Source organism: Lichenostomus cassidix, chromosome 2 (genome assembly GCF_008360975.1).
Source record: "Lichenostomus cassidix isolate B80296 chromosome 2, HeHo_3.0, whole genome shotgun sequence".
NCBI lineage: Eukaryota > Metazoa > Chordata > Aves > Passeriformes > Meliphagidae > Lichenostomus > Lichenostomus cassidix.
The window spans coordinates 33,437,017-33,458,420 of record NC_139482.1 but is presented as its reverse complement, the minus strand read 5'-3'; the positions used below and the strand labels follow the sequence as shown (position 1 = coordinate 33,458,420).

General features: G+C 45.6%; 2 protein-coding genes across 3 annotated transcripts in view; both read left to right on the top strand.

Moving 5' to 3' along the window:
* The window catches only part of HOXA5 (homeobox A5), a 315,710-nt gene that overhangs the window by 260,649 nt on the left and 33,657 nt on the right, over window positions 1-21,404 (top strand). The gene's annotated exons all lie outside the window — the stretch shown is intronic.
* Window positions 1,714-14,440, top strand: HOXA11 (homeobox A11). 2 transcript variants are annotated; one of them, XM_085050976.1, is made up of 3 exons: window positions 1,714-1,805; window positions 8,686-10,499; window positions 11,994-14,440. In XM_085050976.1, exons 2-3 carry the CDS (start codon window positions 9,833-9,835, stop codon window positions 12,224-12,226), a joined length of 900 nt encoding a protein of 299 aa, XP_084907102.1. In that variant the 5' UTR covers window positions 1,714-1,805; window positions 8,686-9,832; the 3' UTR covers window positions 12,227-14,440. The 2 variants fall into 2 exon arrangements, with proteins under 2 accessions (XP_084907102.1, XP_084907103.1); XM_085050977.1 differs by lacking the exon at window positions 1,714-1,805 and having other exon boundaries at window positions 9,922-10,499.

Sequence of the window (21,404 nt, the reverse complement as noted above, 5' to 3'; positions counted from 1 at the left end):
TTGGCGTCGTGGGTCCCTCAGTTTTCCCATGGGCAAAAAGTGTCCTTAAGTCTTTGACGCAGACAGACAGGTATAACAAATGTTATATTTTTTTCCCACCCAGAGAATAATCTGGTATTTAATCTATCCCCGCCTAGAGCACTTGGCAGTAGCAAAGGTGGTTTGCTATGGGAAATAAACCTTGACAGGAGAGTATTTCCGAAAAAAAGAATAAGTATAACTCTAAAGCTATTTTTTTTCCGGCTGCCTTTTCCTCAGAAAGATTCCCGTTTAAATACCCCGGAATGGCCTCTAAAACAAAAAGGAAAAAAATGTGGTTTTCAATACTGAAATGTTCAGAATATCGCCCGTTGGTTCCAGAACAACTACTTTACATATATATGTATGAGTCTGAGAGAAAGGGTAAGAATCTCGGCCTTTAGCCTGTAAATTAAAGTTATTTTTAAAATATCTACGGCGTAAATAAAATCCCATTCCTGGTGCATTTCAGCATTCTCCGTGGGCAGAATTAGCAATAAAATCAAGACAGCGTTTAATACAAAAAAAAAATATTGGCAGACGCTAAAAGGCCGTTTCTCGCCGTTCATAACATTTTGATGGGTTTCAATCCACTTTCATGAGGATTTGAAGAGATGTCCTTGCGCGTTCTCGGCCGGTAAAGGAGTCCAAAGGGAAGAGGGGGAGGGAACCACAGGGTGGTTTTTCCTCGCGGGCCGGGGGGAGCGTGGGGCGGTGGGCGCCGGGACGGGCCGATGCGCCCGGCAGCGTCTGCAGAGCTCCGGCCGCGGGTGTTTTGGCCGCGCCGTGAAGCTTTTCCCTGCCCGCTGGACCCCCTCCCCCTTGAATGCAGTTGATTCATGAACTAGGGTACGAAATGCTAATGTTCATTAGGTCTATCCTCCTCCCTCCTCCCTTCGGCCTCCTTCCCACCCCCGCACCCCCAAAAAGAAATTTTTTTCCTCAGGGAATAGCTTCAACATGGCGTACTGCAAGGCAGAAGCTTTGCCCATTCCTAGATCTGAACAGTGATTAAACATCCCCAAAGAGAGCATCTCTCTTCCTCCCTCCGCTTCCCCCTCCCTTCCCTCCCCTTAGCGTAAAGCGCCCTCTTCTACGTAGGAAAGGTCAAGTCCTACAACGCACAACCCACGGTCATTACTGTACTGTGACCCGGGGTGTACTGGGGAGGAACGGCCGGGTGTCTCGTGATCAAAAACACTGGGACTTTTTTTTTTTTTTTTTTTTCTCCTACTCGTGCGATGGGAATCCGTGGAATTAGACAGCGTTTTAACCTCCTGCAATCACCTTGTATGCAAATCGCCATCGGAAATCCTAAGGGACCAGGAGAGACACAGAGAGAGAGGGAGAGAGTGAGAGAGAGAGATAGAGAGGGGGGAAGAGAGAGAGAGAGAGAGAGAAAGAGAGAGAGGAAAAATAAATAGCTATAATAGTAGTAGTAATAATAACAACAGCAATAATCGTCATTAGCCTGCGATATCGCTGCATTTTGCCTGAAGCTGGCAGGACGGACGATGTGCCCTAGTGGCTAGATTTCTCTCCTTCTAAAGGCAAACCAACAGCTAGAACAAAAAAAAAATATAACCCCCCAAATCAACAGCAACCCAAGTCACTGAGAAATCGAGAAGGAATGTTCGGTGGACGGTGTATATTTAATCTGTAAGGGAGGAAACCAAAAAATATGCAATCCATCCTCACTGATCTGGAGGTCTACAGCCCAGCGCGGGAGCCTGTCAGTCTCCGTGGGGATATATTTTTGCACAGGCGAGAGACTCCTGGATCCTGGGGTAAGATTTTCGTGCTCTTGCTGGAAGCGACTGAATGTTTCTCCTCTCCCCTTGCTCGGTGGTGAGCTAAGCAAACAAGCCAACAGCAAACACCAACCCGGTCCCCTCGCAAGAAGTCCCCTGCGTGACTGGAGCAAAGTCATTCGGGAGGCCTTTGTGGAGAGTTTCCCAGGCCCCTGCTCTCCCCCCAGCCCACCCACCCACCCCACTCCCTTTCTCCCACGGTGTATGAGGCCGAAGTGCCTTTTCTCCTGCGGGGACCTGGGGGAAGGCGGCTGCCTGAGCTGATGCTAATAGAGCCGAAGAGCCGGTTGAGAAAAGTAAGACAGTTTCTCCTAACTTGGGTGCCGGCTCCACCTTTCCCAGGGATGCTGCTTTCCTCTCTAGCCTAGGTGGGAAGCAAAGAAGGCTCTTGGCAAGAAAGTGTGCCAGGAGAGGCTGGGGTCAGAGCCCAGGACGAGAGCAGACTTGCAGATAGAGCTGCTGGTTGGCTTTGTGCAGCGCCGTGTTGTATTGCAGAGTTGAGTCAGGCTGCATGGAAAAGCGTCTCCTGGTTTTTATCTCCGGTTGTTTTATTCCCTTGTGCTTGCCTCTGAAATTATTTTAATCATTCAAGTCCCAGGGAGGAGGGTGGACGGTTGTGTGTGGAAGAAATACTGGGAAGGATGTTGAACTTGTCTGCTTTTCGCCATTGTTTGTGCGTATCTAGAGAGAAAAATGCCAGCCGGGCATTGTAACCTGTCAGTTTTAATTAATCTGAATTTCGTCGTAATCGCCTTGATTTGAACCCACTAAGCAAATTGCTTTCATTTATTCCTGATCGTATAAAACGACCTATATAGTCGGCTTGGGTGAGGAGTAATGGAAAAGCGGGTTATTTCAAGCGTGGCTTTAGCATTCGAGATGTCTTCGGGTAGGCAAAAAAAGAAAAAAAAAAAAGCCCCAAAAAAAAGAACCAACCCCCCGCCCCCAAAAAAACCAATTTTTTTAGAATACAAAGCAATTTTGGATGGCCTTCGTCTCCAGCTAGTGGCTGGTTTACATTTAAATAGGTGAGGATTTGTAAATACTATGCCATATGAACACTTGATGGGAAAATAAAACCGAAAGAGAAAGAACAAGTAACCTCCATACTTCGCCTGGTCCTATTCGGGGATGTTTCGCCCAAATTCCCCCGGGCTGTGCAGTGTAGATCTGTCATGCTTATGCGCCCAGATTTCTGGAAGAAGTGATATTAGTATCAGCATCTGATGAAAAGCCTGGGAAAGGAAGCAAGCGGGACAGTGGGAGAGCTTCCACCCCGGCATAGGCAAGAGCAGCCATATTAGGCTTAGAGAAAGAGCAGTTTTTATGGGTGCTTTGCTTTACATACGAGAGAAGAGAAAAGAAACGGTCCTTACGAGCCGGCTGAGCTGTACATGGACATACAATTGCATCCTAAAATGCGGCCCGCATTTTAAACTGGTGTTATGCAAATAGCTTCCTATAAATTTTACACAGGTACAGGTACCTCAATTATAATACAATTCTGAGAGTCCATCAAAATATGAAGTTGGAGCTTTGAAGTCGTTGATTTGACAGTCCCGGTATAGCGATACTTCCTGTACCCGCCCCCTAAAACAAGCATCGATGAAGAAATGTCTTTACTTCGGTGGGTTTCACGATATGTGAATAGGGCTCTCCTATAAAGTTAGCAGTGGTACAGTAAAATCTGATGTGTTTCTTGGTGAGTTGGGCAAAATAATTAAATAAAAAATGAAATACCTTTATAAATCATTGTTAAAATTTAATGTGCATTAGAGAGAACCTTATATCCTATAAAATTCAATTTAGTTTAGAATCCCAGTCAATTACCTTGATGTGAATTTCTGTGGCATAGTGTGGATCTCGGCATCTCAGAAACAGTCTAGCTAGGACAGACTGATCTCGGCGTTGAGGCGTTTCACTTTCTGTAGCTTTCTTGTCTTAATCTAGAGGGCACATTATATATCTCATAATTCTTGTGCGTTGTTTACATCCTGAATTAGTAGACAGAAAATGCTCGCTTGTCGGAGGCAATGCGATAGGATTTTTTTTTTTCTCCTCTCACTGAATATATTTCCTGGATTAACAAATCTAAGGTCAAGTTCAAGGCATCGATTCTAGCAATACTTTTAAATGTAACTCGACATGGGAATGTTTTGGAGGACTTTTTTTTCTTTTTTTCTTTTTTTCTTTTTCTTTTTTTTTTTTTTTTTTAATATATGTAGAGTAAAGCGGCTCTCTCGGCTGCGGGTGAACTTCGCATGGGAACATCGCCTGGGATATGGCCGTCCGCAGGGATAACTATCGATTACTAGCACCTCACTTGCAATGGATCGCTGGGGATGTTCCCCTACACCACCCTTCTTAGTTCTTCATAAAATTCTTTGACACGAAAAGGGATTGGTACCTGCTTACTACAAACGGTGCCAGCGACACGGTGCTCTGTGGGTCTGGGTGGGAGTCTGTGGAAAGTGCGTATGCTTCTGTACCGGCTGATTGTAACCAAGGACATTTGCTTTCGCACTAGTTTAGAGCCTGCCGCTGGCTCTAAACACCCTTTTCCCGCAGACTAAGTTTGCTAGAAGTCTCTTGCACCTGTATCTGGATAGACAGGGGGGAAAATGAGTGACTGTGTGCATGTTTTCATCTGCTGGGAAAGCCTCCCAAAGTGTTGAAGGGGAGAAAAAGAGACATTTATAGAAGCATCGTCAGTCAATCAACTTCTGATACACTAGTTGGTGTATGAGAAAACATCTTACGTCCGTCTTATTGCCAACCCCGCCACCACTGCCTTTCAGGAGCAGGCTCCGAGCAGTAAATACAAACATTTTAGCGGAGTTCAGCGCCCCGGGACCCGGGAACTCAGGGCTGGGGAACCGTGGGGTGAGGAGACACGACATTGAGAGAAACTCCCCGCGCGTTGGGAAGGCGCCGGGAGGCTGTCAGAACAACAAATCGTTTGTCTGCTAGAGAGCAAGAGAAAAGCTGCCGAAAACATGAAGTTGTCTATCTGGAAGTAGCTTCCTTTCCTGAAAAAAAACCACGCAATATTTCGGCTTCGTGCAGCTATCAGTCAGAGACCCCTCGGATGTTCATCAGAGCAAAGGGATGCAAAATAGCGTGATTGGTCGCCAACAACGGCTATATTTCTGTAGGTTCCTAGTCGTTTAATCTTAATACTCAAACTAAACGGGAGGCTTGATAGGAAAAATCCAACCAACCTCTTCATTTCAGCAACTTAAGGAGACAGAGAGAGTAACGGAGGGAAGGATTTTGCTAATTGATATTAAAAATGGATCTAAAATGTTCTAGTCCAGATGACTGCAGCCTTTTGAAGTTGTTCAAGCCTCTAAAATAATGTAATGTGGTAAAAAAAAAAAGCAAAAAAAAAAAAAAAAAGCCAGAATCACATTGACTTAAATCCTGTTTACATCTGCTTGTTCTCTTTACACGTATTCTGCAGTTTGCTAGCAAAATCACAACCACTCCGCTTCACGTTTTGGACAATGAATAACCTGTCCCATGTCACAGCGCGGTGCTTCCATTTGTATATACATATACAAATATATATTTTAAAATCAACTATTATTTAAGTTATTTAGCTAACTACTATAGCACTAAATTCTATTGCAACATTTTGGAAATATATGTAGTAAAAAAAAAAAATTTAAAAATGGTATATGTATAGCTCCTTTCCGTAACAGACAAAATGGCAAACAGGAAAGAAACGCCTTTTAAGAATTTCTGAACCCAAAATATTTAAAATCCAAATGATCAGCAGGTTTTTCTGAAGCTGGATTCCTGGCAAATTTTGTGACAAATTATCGCCTTGTGCCCCTATTTGCATTGGTAAAGGTGGGAGAACGGTGCACTTTTCGTTGGCAGCAACATTTCAAATTCCCCAATACCACGTTTTTCTCATAAACCTTTGTAGACTGTAACCAGCCCTCAATTTTGGAAAACACTGTCCTAATTCCTTAGATATTTTCTCCTGCTCGAGTAGTAATACCTCTCACCCTCCCTATGAGAGAGAAGCAGCAGAGATTGTAGCCAGCCGTTCTGTAATATTTTAATTAGCTCCTCTTGACGCAAATTCCTTCTAGCACACGTTTCTCCTGTTAATTAGAGGCACCCACTCTACTGGCAAGGTAAATGGTCGGCTTCAAATATTTTTCAAGCGAAGCCCGGTACAAAAAGACAACAATTTAGATACAATAGAACTTGACCTCTTGGAGAAGCAGCAGTGAGTTAAACAGTTCCCTTTGCACGCCATCTGTATATGTAAAAGCTAGACTATCGAGGCGTCCTAGTTCTGTTTATATTCCTCCAAAGAAGAGATGTAGCTTTCTCTCCTCCCTTTGTTTAGCTTAGCTATGGGTAACAGTCTCCCCACCTCTTGGCCACGCTTCTCCTTTGCAAAACCGTCCTGCAGCAGAGGTTCCAAATTCAGAGCGGGTTTACCCTCTCTAATCCGGTCGAAATACATGGGAAGGCGTAACGAATGCATTTTGTTTCTCCAAACGAAATGCCTGCCTTTGTTTATGTTGTTCTCAGTGAGGTTAGCGAGGGGAAGGCTCGGTTTCCCCCCTTCCTCAACGCGGAAGTCCCAATTACTGTATTAAAAGAGCAATTCAACATTAGACCAAATAATCAACATTGATAATTGTGCTGAACACAGCAACTTAACAGCAGGCTCCCTGCAATTACCCACACATTCCGGGACTTTAAGCGTACATTATCTCTTGTTTCACTTAACAGCAAATAAAGCAGAGAACAGCCTGTGCCTTGGGTGTCTTACTCGCTCCCAGAAGACCTATGCTCCCCTCGCGCTTCCCCATCACCCTTCCCCCTTGTCGTGCAGGCGGCACCCGGAGGCATTTTGGGGTCCCCCTGCTTTACAAACCCTCTTGAAGAAATAGGCTGCTTGCTTTGGAGAGGTGGGGGAGAGAGCTCGAGCGATTCAAAAGCAGGCATCGGGGCTGCACGTGTGCATGCTGCGCAAGCACATATATGCCCAGACACACGCACACCCACGCACACACACTCCTGTTTCCAGTCGCCTTCTCGCCCTTCTTGCCTTAATTTCCCTTTGTTTCCCAGAGGCAGCCCCGGCCTCTGGCACGGCGGAGCCTCGCACGGCGCCGCAGCCCCGGCTGCAGAGAGGAGCGGCAAAGAGCCCCATACAAACCTGTACCAGCTCTGCTCCCCATTTCTAGCCCCAAGGTTTGAAATTTATTGAAATGCAAGAGGGCGGCTGCAGTGAGTCCGAGGAGGTGGCGTCCCGCGATTAAGTGTTGGGCAGCTCTGTCATGTCTGCTCTGACACAAGCTGAAGTTGACTGCCAAAGTGCTATAAAACCGCAGGTCAGTCTAGAACTGTTTTCGGTTCCCCTAGACGCGCCGTGTTCAATTATAGCCTTAAAAGCCCTAATACAAGTGCAAGAATTTGTTTGCCATCACACAGAGGCGGGGCGAGGCTCGGCAATGGTGGCGCCTTTGTTATCTCAAAGTCACTGAAATCCATATACATTCCTTTTTGTTCGAAGGGAGGAGTGTCTGCGTGTGTGCAGGGCGTAGGGAGAGTTTTTTCATCGACGGGATTGAACGGTGCGGGTATACAGGGAAAATAACCAATGCTCGGACACCAAAAGAGGGCTTCCGACCCCCCAGCCCACTCCACCCACCACCTCCACCACGGCCACCCCCCCGCAAAAAACTAGGGGGAAAGTAAATGCGAGCAAAATTACAGCGTTAAGGAAAAAGCCAACCAGAGCTCTTGCATACCACTCCCCACCTCAAGTTAAAAAAGAAAAAAAAAGCAAGAAAGAAAAAAAAAAAAAAGAAGAAAAAAAAAGAAAAAAGGAGGGAGAGAGAGGGAAAGCCCCCAAACCTTTTTACAATCCCTAAACGACATTGCAGTCTTCTGCTAGCGGTTTTGACGACATGCAATCTCTTTCCATCCACTTTCTAGCAAATATGTCAAGCTGGAAGATTAATTCATTAATTTCAAGTTCAGCTCACAGACGTGCAGTAAGCATAAGAAGTTCTTGCAGCAAACCAAAATAAAGAGTTCATTACAGGGATACGTCCAGAGCATTTGATTTGTGAACGGTAACCCTTGTAAAATAAGAAAAAGGCATATAAACATTAATGCTAATAAATTAGTTTACTCCACTACAAAGTAATTACTTGATAATATTGAATTTACAGCTTGAATTCAAACGCAATAGTTAACTATAATGTAGGGGAAATACATAATGAGAATATTTTCTCTCTGCACAACATGATTAGATTTGTTATTGAGTCGGTAACGATAAGCTAAGCAATAAATAAACAAATCGATGTTGACATTTAAATACCGAAGATCTCCAGAATTTACTAGAGAACTTTCTCCGGATATATAAATACTTCCACAGCACTGCAGAGGAAGAGGGGGGAAAATCCAAATATTATTTCCCTAACATTTTCGTTTCCCTTCCACTAGCCTCCCAAGTCCACGGGGGCATGAATCTTGAACTACGTCTAATTTCCTAAGAGTACTGACTTCACAATAGCCTTTTGCCATTCTGTTTTTCTATTTTGATGAAATCCAGCCGGAACTCAAATATTTCTTTTCTGAAATCGAGCATCGGAATAGCAAAAAAATATATTTTTCCGAGAGCTTAGGGATGTCCGTGCCTCAAAAGGTGCTGTATTCTTTGGCGTATTTCTCTGTTTTCTTTGGCTCTGCTCATTCGGTGGGGTGTGCATTTTTATTGGCAGAAAAGTACTTTTTAGTCTCTGCCCTGTACAATCCGCTTTCTATATCATCCCTTTCATGCAACAATAGTAAAAGTTTAACCATGTTTTTAAAATAGGTCTCCCTGGGTCTCAGCCTTCAGCGACGGTACAAAGCTAAAAGGAAAGAATCTCGGTACGGCGAGTTTGTTCCTACAGGTTAACAGTATGTCAAATAATTTTAACTAGGCTTCTGGCAATTAAACTCGGAGTACTTGTCAAGCCGGGGTAGCCCAATATCCACTGGTTTTCCAAGTATTTAGCTGCAGCTTTGAGGCGGAGAGATCAGCAAACAGTCTTTAGCTCCGTGGTCTGCACTTTAAAGGGCTTGCTGGCTCTCTGGCGTTGCGAATGAGGCAGGGGACGATTTGGAGGGGGTGAAGAGGGAAAACCTGCGTCCTGGGACCCCGACATTGTTAACTACCCCCAGTAAAGCTTGGCTGAAGCCGCGCGGGGTATTTGAGGTTAATATGTAAGTAAGGGAAGGAAGACACTAAGCGCTTCGGAAGTGAACATGAATGCAAGCATGTAATCTATTCACCATGAAAATCAGTAAAGACTTGACCCTGGCACATTCTTCCTAGTAAGGTTTCCAGAAAAAACCTGAAGGGTGAGGGCTTTTTTCTTTTTTTAGGGGGGAGGAGGGAAAGCCCAAACCGAACCAAAAAAAAAAAAAAAGAAATGAAAAAAAAAGAAAGATTTTTCTTCAGGAGGGTTTGCTCCTCGGAAGCAGCTTTACAGAAGAAAGCGTGCGTGCATCTCTACGGTGCCCTCCTTCTCGGAGCCTGCCAGCGAGCCGCCGAACGCCCCAGCAAGCCCACAAACAAACAGAAAGGTCTCACCTAACCCTGGGGGGAATTGATAAGCCTCTCTGCTCCAGAGCCAGAGGGTGCCAGGGATCGGGCGGCTAAGTCTGGGGCAGTGGCAGGGCGGCTGTGTGTCCCCCAGGGCTCCCCCCCGGCCAACCTGCGCTCGGCTCGCCCCTGGGCGCTGGCGACGAGCTGTTGCTTTCCCCCGCGACGGCCACAAAGGGAGCGGGGCCCGGGCCCGCCGCTCGTCAATGTCAACGTCGGGCCACGTGACCGCACCTCCCTGCCGCCGCCGGGAGAGCTCTCCACGTCAGCCTACGTCTCCCCATCTCTTACTTCACGGATCCGCTTCAAAGGGGCAGCTGCGTTAGAGAATCATGTTAAGCTCAGCTAATGCGGAGAAGCCGAGGTAGCCCTAATGATGGATTTTGATGAGCGTGTTCCTTGTTCCTCTAACATGTATTTGCCAAGTTGTACTTACTACGTCTCGGGTCCTGATTTTTCCAGCCTCCCTTCTTTTTTGCCCCAAACCCCGTCTTCTCGCCCTATGACATACTCCTACTCCTCCAACCTACCCCAGGTCCAACCTGTGAGAGAAGTTACCTTCAGGGAATATGCCATTGATCCCTCCAGTAAATGGCACCCCAGGAACAATCTGCCCCACTGCTACTCCGCAGAGGAGATCATGCACAGAGACTGCCTGCCTGCCACCAACACTGCTAGCATGGGCGAGATGTTCGGCAAAAACACAGCTAACGTCTACCACCCCAGCACCAACGTCTCCTCCAATTTCTATAGCACGGTGGGCAGGAACGGGGTCCTGCCCCAGGCTTTCGACCAATTTTTCGAGACGGCTTATGGCACGGCGGAAAACCTGGCCTCGGCGGACTACCCGGTAGACAAGAGTGGCGAGAAGGCGCCCGCGGCCGCCGGGGCGGCGGCGGCGGCGGCAACTTCAAGTTCGGAGGGCGGCTGCGGCAGGGCGGCGGCGACGGCGGCGGAGAAGGAGAGGCGGAGGCGGCCGGAGAGCAGCAGCAGCCCCGAGTCATCTTCCGGCAACAATGAGGAGAAATCCGGCAGTTCCAGTACGTATAAAGGCAGCGCCGGAGCGCTTTTAGGAAAGGCAGCTTGAAATCTAGCGCACCGCCGCTGTTAAATTTTTATATGCTGTTTTATAAGCATATAAGGTTTATGAAGGGCCTTTAGATTTCCCCCAACAAAACTTTGTTATAAAAGGCGAGATCACGTGTTTAGTGCTGAAATTGGCCGTGAAATACCCACCGGGCAATGGATGCCTAAAAAAAAATTTTTTTCTTTTTCTTCTCCTTTTTTTCTTCTTTTTTTTTCTTTTTTTTTTTTTTATAATAATAAAAGAGTTCCGCGGTCAGCTCTTGAAAATATAATAACGTTAGTTCTGTGCCTGTAAATTCGGCAAAAAAGGGAGATCTTGACTCCTTTGATATCAATGTAATCCAGTGATTTTATAAAAGCCATGTGTTGCACCAGAAGTCTAGTTAGGAGCTGAATTCAAAGCCTTCGCCGTTTTAACGATTGCACTAGAATAGCGTTTAACAGATAAAGTAGCCGCCTGAACTGTAGCAATATATTAAAAGAAGCAAATTAACCTAAAGCTGGCCTTTTTGTCTAAAGGAAGCCATTTTACTAAGGCACTGTGGCAATTACGTGTTGCCTTCTGTCCAACAGTTTGTTACTTACAATTGTTATTCAATCTGTCAAAGTCTGATTTTTTTATGTGGGTTTTTTAAAAGGCAAAGCTAGTATACGGCCGGGGGAAAAAATACCTCGAATGAACTGTACTAGAAAAGGAAGTTTTTAAAGGGATAGCAACTACGTTTAATGTAAAGAGCTCCTGAACCTTGAAACCTTTTATATTCTGCTTAATGAACTTTAAAACCGTAATGACTAATCGAGAGGAGAATACCTCGATGCGGTGGAGAGCGTGCTTGAAAATAGCCGGCTAGAGGGAGAAGGAGAAGCTTCAGCCTTGGGGTCAGGGGCTTTTCCTCTGTTCGGGAGGCAGAGCCCGGGTTAGGCCAGGGAACGAGGGCGAGATGCAAGCGGGTACGGGCTCGGGGAGGGCTGGGCTCGGGCCCCCCCGCCCGCTGCAGAGCTGCCCGCTGCAGGCAGCCAGGTGATGGCTGCTCCCTGGGCAGCTCCGCGCGTGGTGGCGCCCGGCGGAGCAGCCTACAAAGGCTTTCCTCCGGCTCGTGAAATCCGCAAGAACCCCCCGCCACCACTCCTTCCTCCAGCTGCCCTCCCCGCGGAGGAAGCGAGGCCGGATCCCCGCGTCTCGGCGGGGGTTTCGCCCTGCACGCTGCCCGGGGCCGTGGCGCTGCAGGAGCCGGGGTGTGCCGGCGGGTCCCGGGCCCGGCTGCGCGCACCCGCCAAGGCGGAGGGCTGGCGCCGAGCCCCGGGCCGACCAACGCCGACCCCCGAGCTGGCAAAACGCGTCTTTTCCATGTTAACGTGCTTTGCCTGGGTGTCCCCCCATCCCTTCTTAGCCCCCGCCGCCCGCCGCCGCCGGGTCTCAAGTGTTTCTGCCTTTTTTCACTCCACAGGTGGACAACGTACGCGTAAAAAGAGATGCCCATACACCAAATACCAGATTAGAGAGTTAGAAAGGGAATTCTTCTTCAGTGTCTACATAAACAAAGAGAAACGCCTCCAGCTCTCCCGAATGCTCAATCTGACCGACCGTCAAGTCAAAATATGGTTTCAGAACAGAAGAATGAAAGAAAAAAAAATTAACAGGGACCGATTACAATATTACTCAGCTAATCCACTACTTTAAAACTCATAGCGTTTTTCAAGATGAGATTAAATTCAGATTTCGCCCTTGACAAGGTCAAGCCGTGGGGTTACGTGGAGGAAGGAGGTGTGTATCTGACGGGACTAGAAGAATCTAAGGTTTTACACGCATGTAAACCTATTCTGGAACTGCGATGATGATTTTTTATATATATATTTACATATCAACTGGAATCGATTTGATCTTGACACACATGGGATCCATTTCTAAACGTGCACGTCACCTCTGAGTGCAAAATCCATACCTCTTACCTTTCCAGGCACTGCGGCTCACCCTGCCACCGCTCTCGGCAGGCACAGGCGGGGACGGTACCCCTCCATCCCCGGACTCGCCCACCCTCGGCCCTTTCTCGCCCCTGTGCTGCTGTGGAACAGCTGTCTGGGGAGTGCCAGGTCGAGCTCACCCAACCAGGACCACCGCAGAATATAAATTCTGAGAAACAATCTTTTGTTCTTCCTTACAAAAATATCTGGGTTAGAGGCAGTGTTCCATTGCCCATGGGTTTGAAACAAGAATTGAAGGACGGACACGCACACACACACACACACATACACAGAGAATTAAAGGAGAGGGGGATGTCATGTCTACACCTTCCCGGGGCCAACCGCGAGTAGTTGTAATATGGATGTAGTGATGGTTATTAATAGTGTTTCCTTTAAGGATGTGGGGAGGGATGGGGTCGAGGGAAAAAAGACTTAAATGAAAGACTGAATTATTTACTTTAAAAAGCAGGTATAAATTCGCCATATATCGTAAAGAAACAATCACTAAAAATAAAATTAGAAAAATTTAATTAGCTCTCGTTTTATTTATGACATCAGACTATGCATTGCCATGTTTTCGGAGACAAATCATATACCAATACTAAAAATGAACCGGCAAAAAAGTGTGAATTTCAGCATTTTAAAAGAAACAACTCCATAAAGGAAACTAACCTTCTGGCTTCTGGCTCACAAACTTTCTTCAGGAAATACCTGTGGAGAACGACAGTTTAGCAAATACCACACAACACTTAATTGAAACTTGGAGTTGTGCAATGCACTAACATTGGATCATTAAAATAACTCGATTGCATGTTCGTTTAAAGGTGACTAGTGAGGAGTTTAAACAGAAGCCAAACAATGTAAATATGGTAATTTTGTTGTTGTCTACTTTAAATGTCATGAGCTCTACTTTGTCGCCCAATCGACGTATGCAAAGAATGGAGAGTTGTTTGGACTTATTTTAAATATCTATAAATATATATATTTCCCTGCAGGAACCAAAGCGTGAAAAAATGCAATTAAAAAAAAAAAAAAAGAGAAAAAAAAAGGAAAATATTTAAAATTCTATATCAGTTTACAAGGGATGCGGTGTTCTATCGTTGAGGTAATTTGCTGTCGAGAATATCTGAATGTATATTTCATACAGGAATGGTGTTTTACAAGACTTGTAAATAATAAAAAAAGAACCCATTACCTATTTTGTTTGAATGGTTTTTTTTTCCCTGGTTGGTCTTTTTGTTGGTGGGTTTTTTTTAATTATTCCTTTGGGGCTAAAGGGTGTGGGATTTCTTTACATGTGCAACAAAGTGGTGATAAGAATGTTTTTGATTACTAAATTTTACCAAATGGATGTAATTTCTTTGTCACAACTCACAAAACGCAATATCTTTAGATGATGTCACTGTTTTCAATATGTACCATCTATATGTATATACAGTTTTCTTTTAATATGCGAAAATATTTGGTTGCATGTATACAGTGGAACAGCGCACAAGGAAAATAAAAAAAAAATGGAAACTTTATCTTTTTACTCTGGTATTATGTTACTGCATGTTCTTTTATCCGATGTAACTCTGGGACCCGAAATTCCTCATGACCTTGTTCAGTCATTTGGGGCGAATTACTCTTCTTTTGTGAACTTCGTCGTTAAATCTTCTACTCTGGAGTTAACAAGTGAACCTAGGCTTGTTCGAGCATAGTTTCAGTGGGTCACAGGAAAAGGAAAATTAAGTGTGTTCATGGCTCGCTGTATGGTAGGCCTTCTCCTTCCCCTGCCAACGCTGGCAGGGCAAGATCCTATGCTCGAGGGTTGGATGTGCCATTGCTGTTTGCTCGCCGCCACATGTGTCCAGGAGAAATGTTTGTCAGTAGCATTTGGGACACATTTTTTAAGCTGGCACGAAAGGGAAGGTTCAAGCCAGCTGATGTATGTGGCCAGAATTTGAGAGCCCTAAGAAAATTGTCGCCTTTGGAGAATAAAATCTTCATGGCAGTGTGGTGGAAATGGACTGTTTGAAATTGTCCTTGATCTCCAAGGCAGGGAGGGGGTGGACTGAGGCAGACAGCGGGGGGAGGAGGGCTGGAAGGAGAAAGTTGGAGGGGGCAAGGGGGAGAAAACCCCAAACCCCAAACAATAGCTGAGATAGGAATGTGTTTTGAGAAGAGGGTTTAAATCTTTAATGTTGACCCTAATCCTAGCCAGGAGAAGAAAGTACATTCTGTTTTTGCATTGTTTACTGGCTTTGAACTTCTGTATTGCTTGGACATCACCCATAACCTTGAGGTGAAGGACTTACTGACTTTGGGCCTTTGTTGACCACCGCCACTCAGCCAGACAAAGTTTACCCAAAGGAAATGTTGAAAAGTGAGGGGGAAAAGAGGGGACTTTGTTTGTTTGTTTGTCTAGTATGCAAGGGGAAATGCCAGTTAAAAGGAGACAGACAGATGGAAGGACAGACGGTGAGAGAGGGATAGAGGGATGGATGGAGAGCTGAATGGCAATGAAAGTTAAGCCTGCAAGCTTCCTCTCCTGGTTAAAAATTAACTGATATTCAGAGCCAATCCCAGAGACAGTAAAAACATAGAGTTTCTGTGGTCGGGGTTTGGATTTCCTAGCCCAATAAAATCGCATCCTCTGTGTTGCTGTGACATTGCGGCCATAAAAAGTGTCCGTGACTCGTCCGCTCGCCTGTACCAAATGCATCACTATAAAGGCAGCGGCGGTTCGCCCAGAGGTTTTTACACCGGGAGGGGAGCGACCATTGCTTTCCACAGCCGCCGCCGCCGCCGTCTGTCCCTCCGCCCGCCCGCCGTCCTGCCGCGGGGCCCCGGCGGGCGGGCAGACGGACGGACGGACGGACGTTCGCCGCGGTTTAGGGGCTGCTTTGCCACAAGATGGCGATATTCAGATCAATGTCAAAGCCGCCCAGGGCAAGGGGAGCAGCCTTGCAAAGGAAAAAAAAAAAAAAAAAAAGAAAATCTTGGCCTTTGTTCACTTTGCATCCCTGGAGCCACACGGGTAATTATTGCACTTACCGAGCTCCGCTGTACAAAAAGCCGCTCGGGATGCCGGGGGAGGGGGGAGACGCTAGGGCTTCTCGGTGGAGTTAAAGCCTCTGGGCTTTGGGTTAGGAAATACGCGAAGGTAAGTGTTTTATGTATCTACCCGGCATGGAGAACGGCGAGGAGCGTGCGGTGACTGGAATGGTACCCTGCCATCTGGGGTGGCCCTTGCCCCGGCAGCTGAGCACCGCGGAAAAGAACTGTAGGGAGGGGAAAGAGATGCAAAATGTTGTTGATTAGGATATGAATTATTATAGAAGGGACTTTCTGAGTTGCAGTTGACCTTTTATTTTCTCTTCGTTTTGGCCAGCCGCGTGGAAAATCCACGTTATCTGGAAATATTTTTTCAGAGTAACTTGTAGCTTTCTTCCACTAAAAAAAAAAAAAGGAAAAAAAAAGAAAAAAAAAAAAAGAAAGTGTAACATTGGAAATATTATGAAACTTGACATTTATGTGTGGAACAGTAGGTGTCTTCAATCAAATAGATCTATGGCAACACAGTCTGAAAATGACAGACATTTCTGACGATCTTATTAGTTCTGAACTATAGTTTAGTTAGGGTCGTTCGGTAACTTTAAAGGGTAGTCTGCTTCCTTGCAGCTGGACACAGATTGCGGTAAACAACTTTTGACATACTTATGCTAAAAACTGTTCATGTGATTGCATAGTACGTCAATGTTCGTTTAAGACCAGATTTAGATTTCAATTCTTTTTTTTCTTTCTTTCTTAATCAGCACATGTGCTGTAAACAAACAATAGTCACTCATTCTCGTGTGCTCAGGGCTGCTCTGGATTGTAGCTTTGAAACTCTATCCTCTCTATGAGTATCTCTAACTCCAGGTTACTTTTCATGCCCATAAAATTTTCACATGTTTTTCTTATGTCTCCATTTGAGAAGGGAGGGAGGGAAGGTGGTATTATATGGAGGAGATACTAGTTTGGCTACATATTTAATACACGTGTTTCTTAGGACAGAGTTTTAAGTACCTGTCCGGAAAAAGGAAAAATATTATTTTGTCCTTGTTCTTGTGTGTATATAATGCGACTTGCCTGCAGCATTTTTTAAATTGTGCTTCCAGGGAACTGTTGCAAGTGTAGTTAAAAGCATATGGTCGGTCGGCAGAGAGCAGTTTTCCGATGATTATCAGAACCTATCGATTTCATCAAAGATGCTCCATTAAAAGCTCGGGGATGTTGATCCCTTTTGACTTCCCTTCAGCAATGCCAGGACGTGAGAAGCCACGTGAGAAGCAGGGAGATTTGAGGGTCCCTTTGCAACATTTCATTTTACACCAGTCAAGTTTAACTCCGCATATTTGATCAAATATTTATTTTTCCCCTTGTTGTTTCCCTGTCCCATTCAATACTTGGCTGAATAAATCAAAGGGACCCCAGCAGCAGTTAAAGCGCCCTCTGGTTACGAATTGTTTACTGTCGGCCGCGGTCATAGCATAATATTTAAAAAAAACAAGCTTGTTTCTTACAATAACTGTTTATTATTTCACATTATTTGGGTTTGCATGTTTTGCAGGGAAGAGGGGAAGCCAACTCAGTGTCTACACTGTGTTTAATTAATCGTGTACTCAACTTCAGCTCACATACCACATCCAAACCCCTGGGAGGCTTTTTCATAAGCTCATTGGGTTTGTGTTTTGTTGTCTTTTTTTGTCCTTTTTATTTCTGTCTCTTTTTTTTCTTTTTTTCCCCCTTGTTTTTCCTTTTTTTCTTTTTTTTTTTTTTGGTTACCATCTTTTCATTAAAATGCTCCGAAATAGAAACTTCAGGCCAACGTGTGTGTTTGAGAGCCAAGCTATACAATAACCAAAACATTATATATCTGTATATGAATCCAGACCTTCTTTAAAGGGAAGACAGCTACAAAAAGGGAGAAGGGCTACGGTTTCAAATGCTTAATAGAGCTGTGCGGTCCATCTCTCTCAATAGAAGGGGTGCACTTAAAAGACAGACTTGGGTATGCAATATTTGCCCCACACATGTATAACCCGATACCTTTGTTGCTTCTGCGTGGTGTTTGGGGCTCTCCGGACAATAGAAAGCCCCGTTGTTCTCGTCAGTGATGGAAAATGGCGAGGAAATAATGCCCTAATGAATTGGTTTGGGTGTATTTTGTCCTGCCGCACACTAGAATTTGAAGCTCGCCAGAATTACTTGCAAAATATGTTCCTAATCCAAATGAGTAAAACGATACATGTATAATATAAAACATAGTTAAGAGAGCAAGCCTCCGGATGGCTGGAGTAAAATTAAATCGCAGCTAATTTTTAACAAGATAATCCGCCAAAACAAGCCAACCTCCCCAGCACCACCACCAGCGTGAAAGAATTTCTAGTAAAGATAAAATTAGTGGGGCCGTCATTTGTCACCTTACTTGGCACAGACGCAGTTCCTAAACCTCCTGTCTGAAATCCGCCTTCTTTGGAGCAAATCCAGAAAAAAGGGGGGGAAAGGGAAAAAAGGGGGGAAAAAAGGAGGAATCTGGCACAGACACACGTTCCAGGCAACTGACAGTTCCAATATTAAATAACTATAGTGTGATCGCATTAAATTTTGGAGCTGTATAAAATGTAGTCCACGGCTGTATTCTCAGATAGGCGGCGCATGCACTCCTGCACAGACTGCAAGGCCGTTTACGTTTTCACAAATTGCAGCTTGCCCGTGTCTACAAATAAAAGCATATTTTAATTAGCTCGCAAAATGCGTCTCTGGATTAACAGCGCTGATCTTTTGGGTTATACGGGCCAATAATAAAAAGATAAATCACGGTTTAACACGATGTGTTTTGAGATTTCCAGTCAGAGTTTGCTTAGGCTGAGCTGTCGTTTTTTATTTATTCCCTTTTTGTTTTTAATTTTAGTTCAACCAATAAAACTGCTTAACGACGCTATTAATGCATCTATTATATTTTTCTTAGATCAATAAAATTTTATTTTGATAGTATTGTCTATGCACGCCATGAATTTAGATTCTTCACGAAAGCACATTCTCACCGGCTTTGATATTTATCAGAATTTTATTTGCTTGGTTTTATAGACCCTCGGATAGCTTTACTTACAGAAGTAGAATTAAAAAGAAAGTAATTCTCGTCCCCTGGCGTCCACAATATTCTTTAAAATTTCTTTTAAATAGGGGTTAAGTTCCAAGGGACACATTGTTAAGCGCTGGTAATGCAGTAGCTACATTCAGCGCATGCCAAATTAGCTCAGTTTAGTCAGAATTGACCATTATCTTTTATAGTTACGAATCAAGTGAACATTATTAGTTTTACTTCACTGGGTTTGATGATGCTGGTTACTATTTGCCTTGGCCTTGTTAGCGATTAAAGAAAGCGGAGATAATGCAACGCCGAGCTGAGTTCATGATCTAGACAGAGTCGGTGCCTTGACCATCAAACCGGCACCGTTTACTGCGGTCAACACACCACCCCACGGCAGCTCCCGCAGGACCTGACACTGGGGTGGGGTCGCCCACTGCCGCAAAACCTAACAAGGGAGACTAAAGAAAACCTTTAAAAAGTCTCACCGGCCTCTGTGCCTTTTGTCTGATTCCCCTGCATTAGATCGCACGGGGAGAGGAAGCGAACTCGTGTCTCTTCGATGCACTTCCAGTCATTTTTATTCTGGCTGACGAGTACTGCAACGTACTTTTTATAGTACTTTCCTTCGCTTTAATCCAATTTTTAAAGGGGAGCTGCTTATTTTAAAAACAGCTTTGGAAGGATTTCAAGCGTTTCTCCTCGGTTCCGTATGGCTTTTAGATTTGCAATCCGTTTCTATTTAATTTGGCAAATGCAAAATAAACATACCGCAAGAGCGGACTTCCCCGGAGTAATTTTTATACCTGACTTGTGTGGAGAAATGTATTTGGAAAGCGGCGCTGGGGCTCACGTTTCTTTTTATTTAGATCTGTATTTATGAAGCTAAGCCTATTGATAATAGCCTTCCTGTATACCAGCCAATAAACCAGTTCCTTATGTGGTATTAATTTTGCTAGTAATGATATGGCCCTCATAGGAATCTGATAAGGGGTCGTCCATCGCACATTAGCACATCCGAAGTTCGTCGGGTTGGGAAAACAGAAACAATATTACAGGAGGAAATGCGGGAAGGAAAAAAAAAAACCTCGAAGGGTTTCTATAGGCTGGGAGATCTACCCCTGTCACCACATCCCGCTGGCCGGTGAGAAGGAAATCGCTCTGTGATGCTCGCCCCACCACACTGGAAAAATCAGGCTCCTTTCCACAGAGGTTTTATGGGTGTTTCGAAGTTGCAGCATTCCCTGCGTGCCCTGGTGTTTCCCGGGGGCGCGGAGGGAGGCTGGGGAGAGCCCCGCGGGAAAGGATACTGCCCTCCTGCCGCAAGGAGGGAGTCCTCCAGGGGAATGTCACGCTGTGGAGAGAAAAAAAAAAAAAAACCAAAAAAACCCCAGCCTTTTCCCGTGGCAGGCAAACACTGCGGGACAAGGCCACGTGGGGCTTGACAGACCCGTGGGGCGAGGGGGAAGAAATGCTCCCTGGTGAGTTTTGAAGGCCGAGAGTAGAGGTCGGGGAATTCGGGGCTTCGCACCCGCCCCGCCGCCGCCCCTCCCGACAGGCAGCGCCCTCCCGACACGGCAGCCGGTGCCCGGCAGCGGCTCTCCTCCCGGGCGGTGATGACAACCGGTCGGCAGCCGCTCTCACCCGCCCGACCTGCTGGAAGCGGAAAGCGGCCGACGGCTGCTTCTCCAGGAGGAGAGCGGGACAGAAAACCTGCGATGCTCCTCAGGGATGAGCAGCGAGATCTGGGCAGCCTCAGGCTCCCCTTGAACTAAAGTGCCCCTAGTTCCGCGGGCCAGGCAGTGAGGCGACTTCAAAATGGCATAAGCGAGGGCTGATGGAAGTGAAAGCAAGTCATCATTAAGCATTTCATTACGAAATCTATCTATCTCTCTGTCTACGTCCCTGCCTGTCTGCTATCTGTCTGCTACCTCCGCCACAATTACATATTGACTGGACTGGGCTGTCTAGTATCTCGGCATTTATCTAACTACTCTTATTTCTATTATTTAGTACATTGCTTAACGGAGACGATGCTTTTGAAGAAGCGAAAAGTGAAAAGACCCAAATGGAGCGCGAGGGAGGGGAGATATAAAAATGATAGCCCAAATATAAACACATCAATAAACACGGTGCGCAGCATCCTGCGAGGATCCATTTGAACTGCTCGCATCTGGATTCTTTCTGTGACATATGTCTGGCTTTATATTTTAAATGGTAATCAGACCTCAGGAAGAATCCAGCGCTAACTAAAGCATTAGAAGCTGCAACCGCACGATCAATCCTCCCAGAGTGGCATTGCTCCCTAAGAGATTCCTCAGCGCAGCGGCGAGCATTTTATCTCCAGGAAAATTAAGCCCAGCCTGGCGTCGTGGCGGTGATGTTAGGCTGGAAGCAGCCCCCTTCCTCGGTAGTTTAACGCGGGAGGCACCAGGCCCCTTTACGGTTTCCAATGATCCGTGATAAACAATAACACGTCTTTTACTTCTTAAAAAAAAACCCGAGACAATCAAATAAAATGAGCAGAGACTGAACATAAAACACCGGGCGAGCCGTGGCTTTATTAATTTCGTGTGACACATAGGCTGTGCAGGGAGGTGAGCAGGCATTGCTGCTGGAAAGCCCAACCGCGGGGAGAGAAGAGCGATAGTAAAAGCTTCATCTGGACACCGCTTCAGCCTAGGTATAATAAACATCAGGACCGCCGGGCTATTTTATAGCGGTGCGTATGATAAGAGGGGAGCAAAACTTGGAGTCAGTACCAGCACAACCCTCTCCTTCC

What these genes read in the sequence shown, in the direction of transcription:
- HOXA11 (XM_085050976.1), top strand. Translation starts at nt 9,833, where the DNA reads ATGATGGATTTTGATGAGCGTGTTCCTTGTTCCTCTAACATGTATTTG. An exon ending in GGAGAAATCCGGCAGTTCCA is followed by an intron (nt 10,500 to 11,993) that starts GTACGTATAAAG and finishes TTCACTCCACAG; the next exon opens with GTGGACAACGTACGCGTAAA.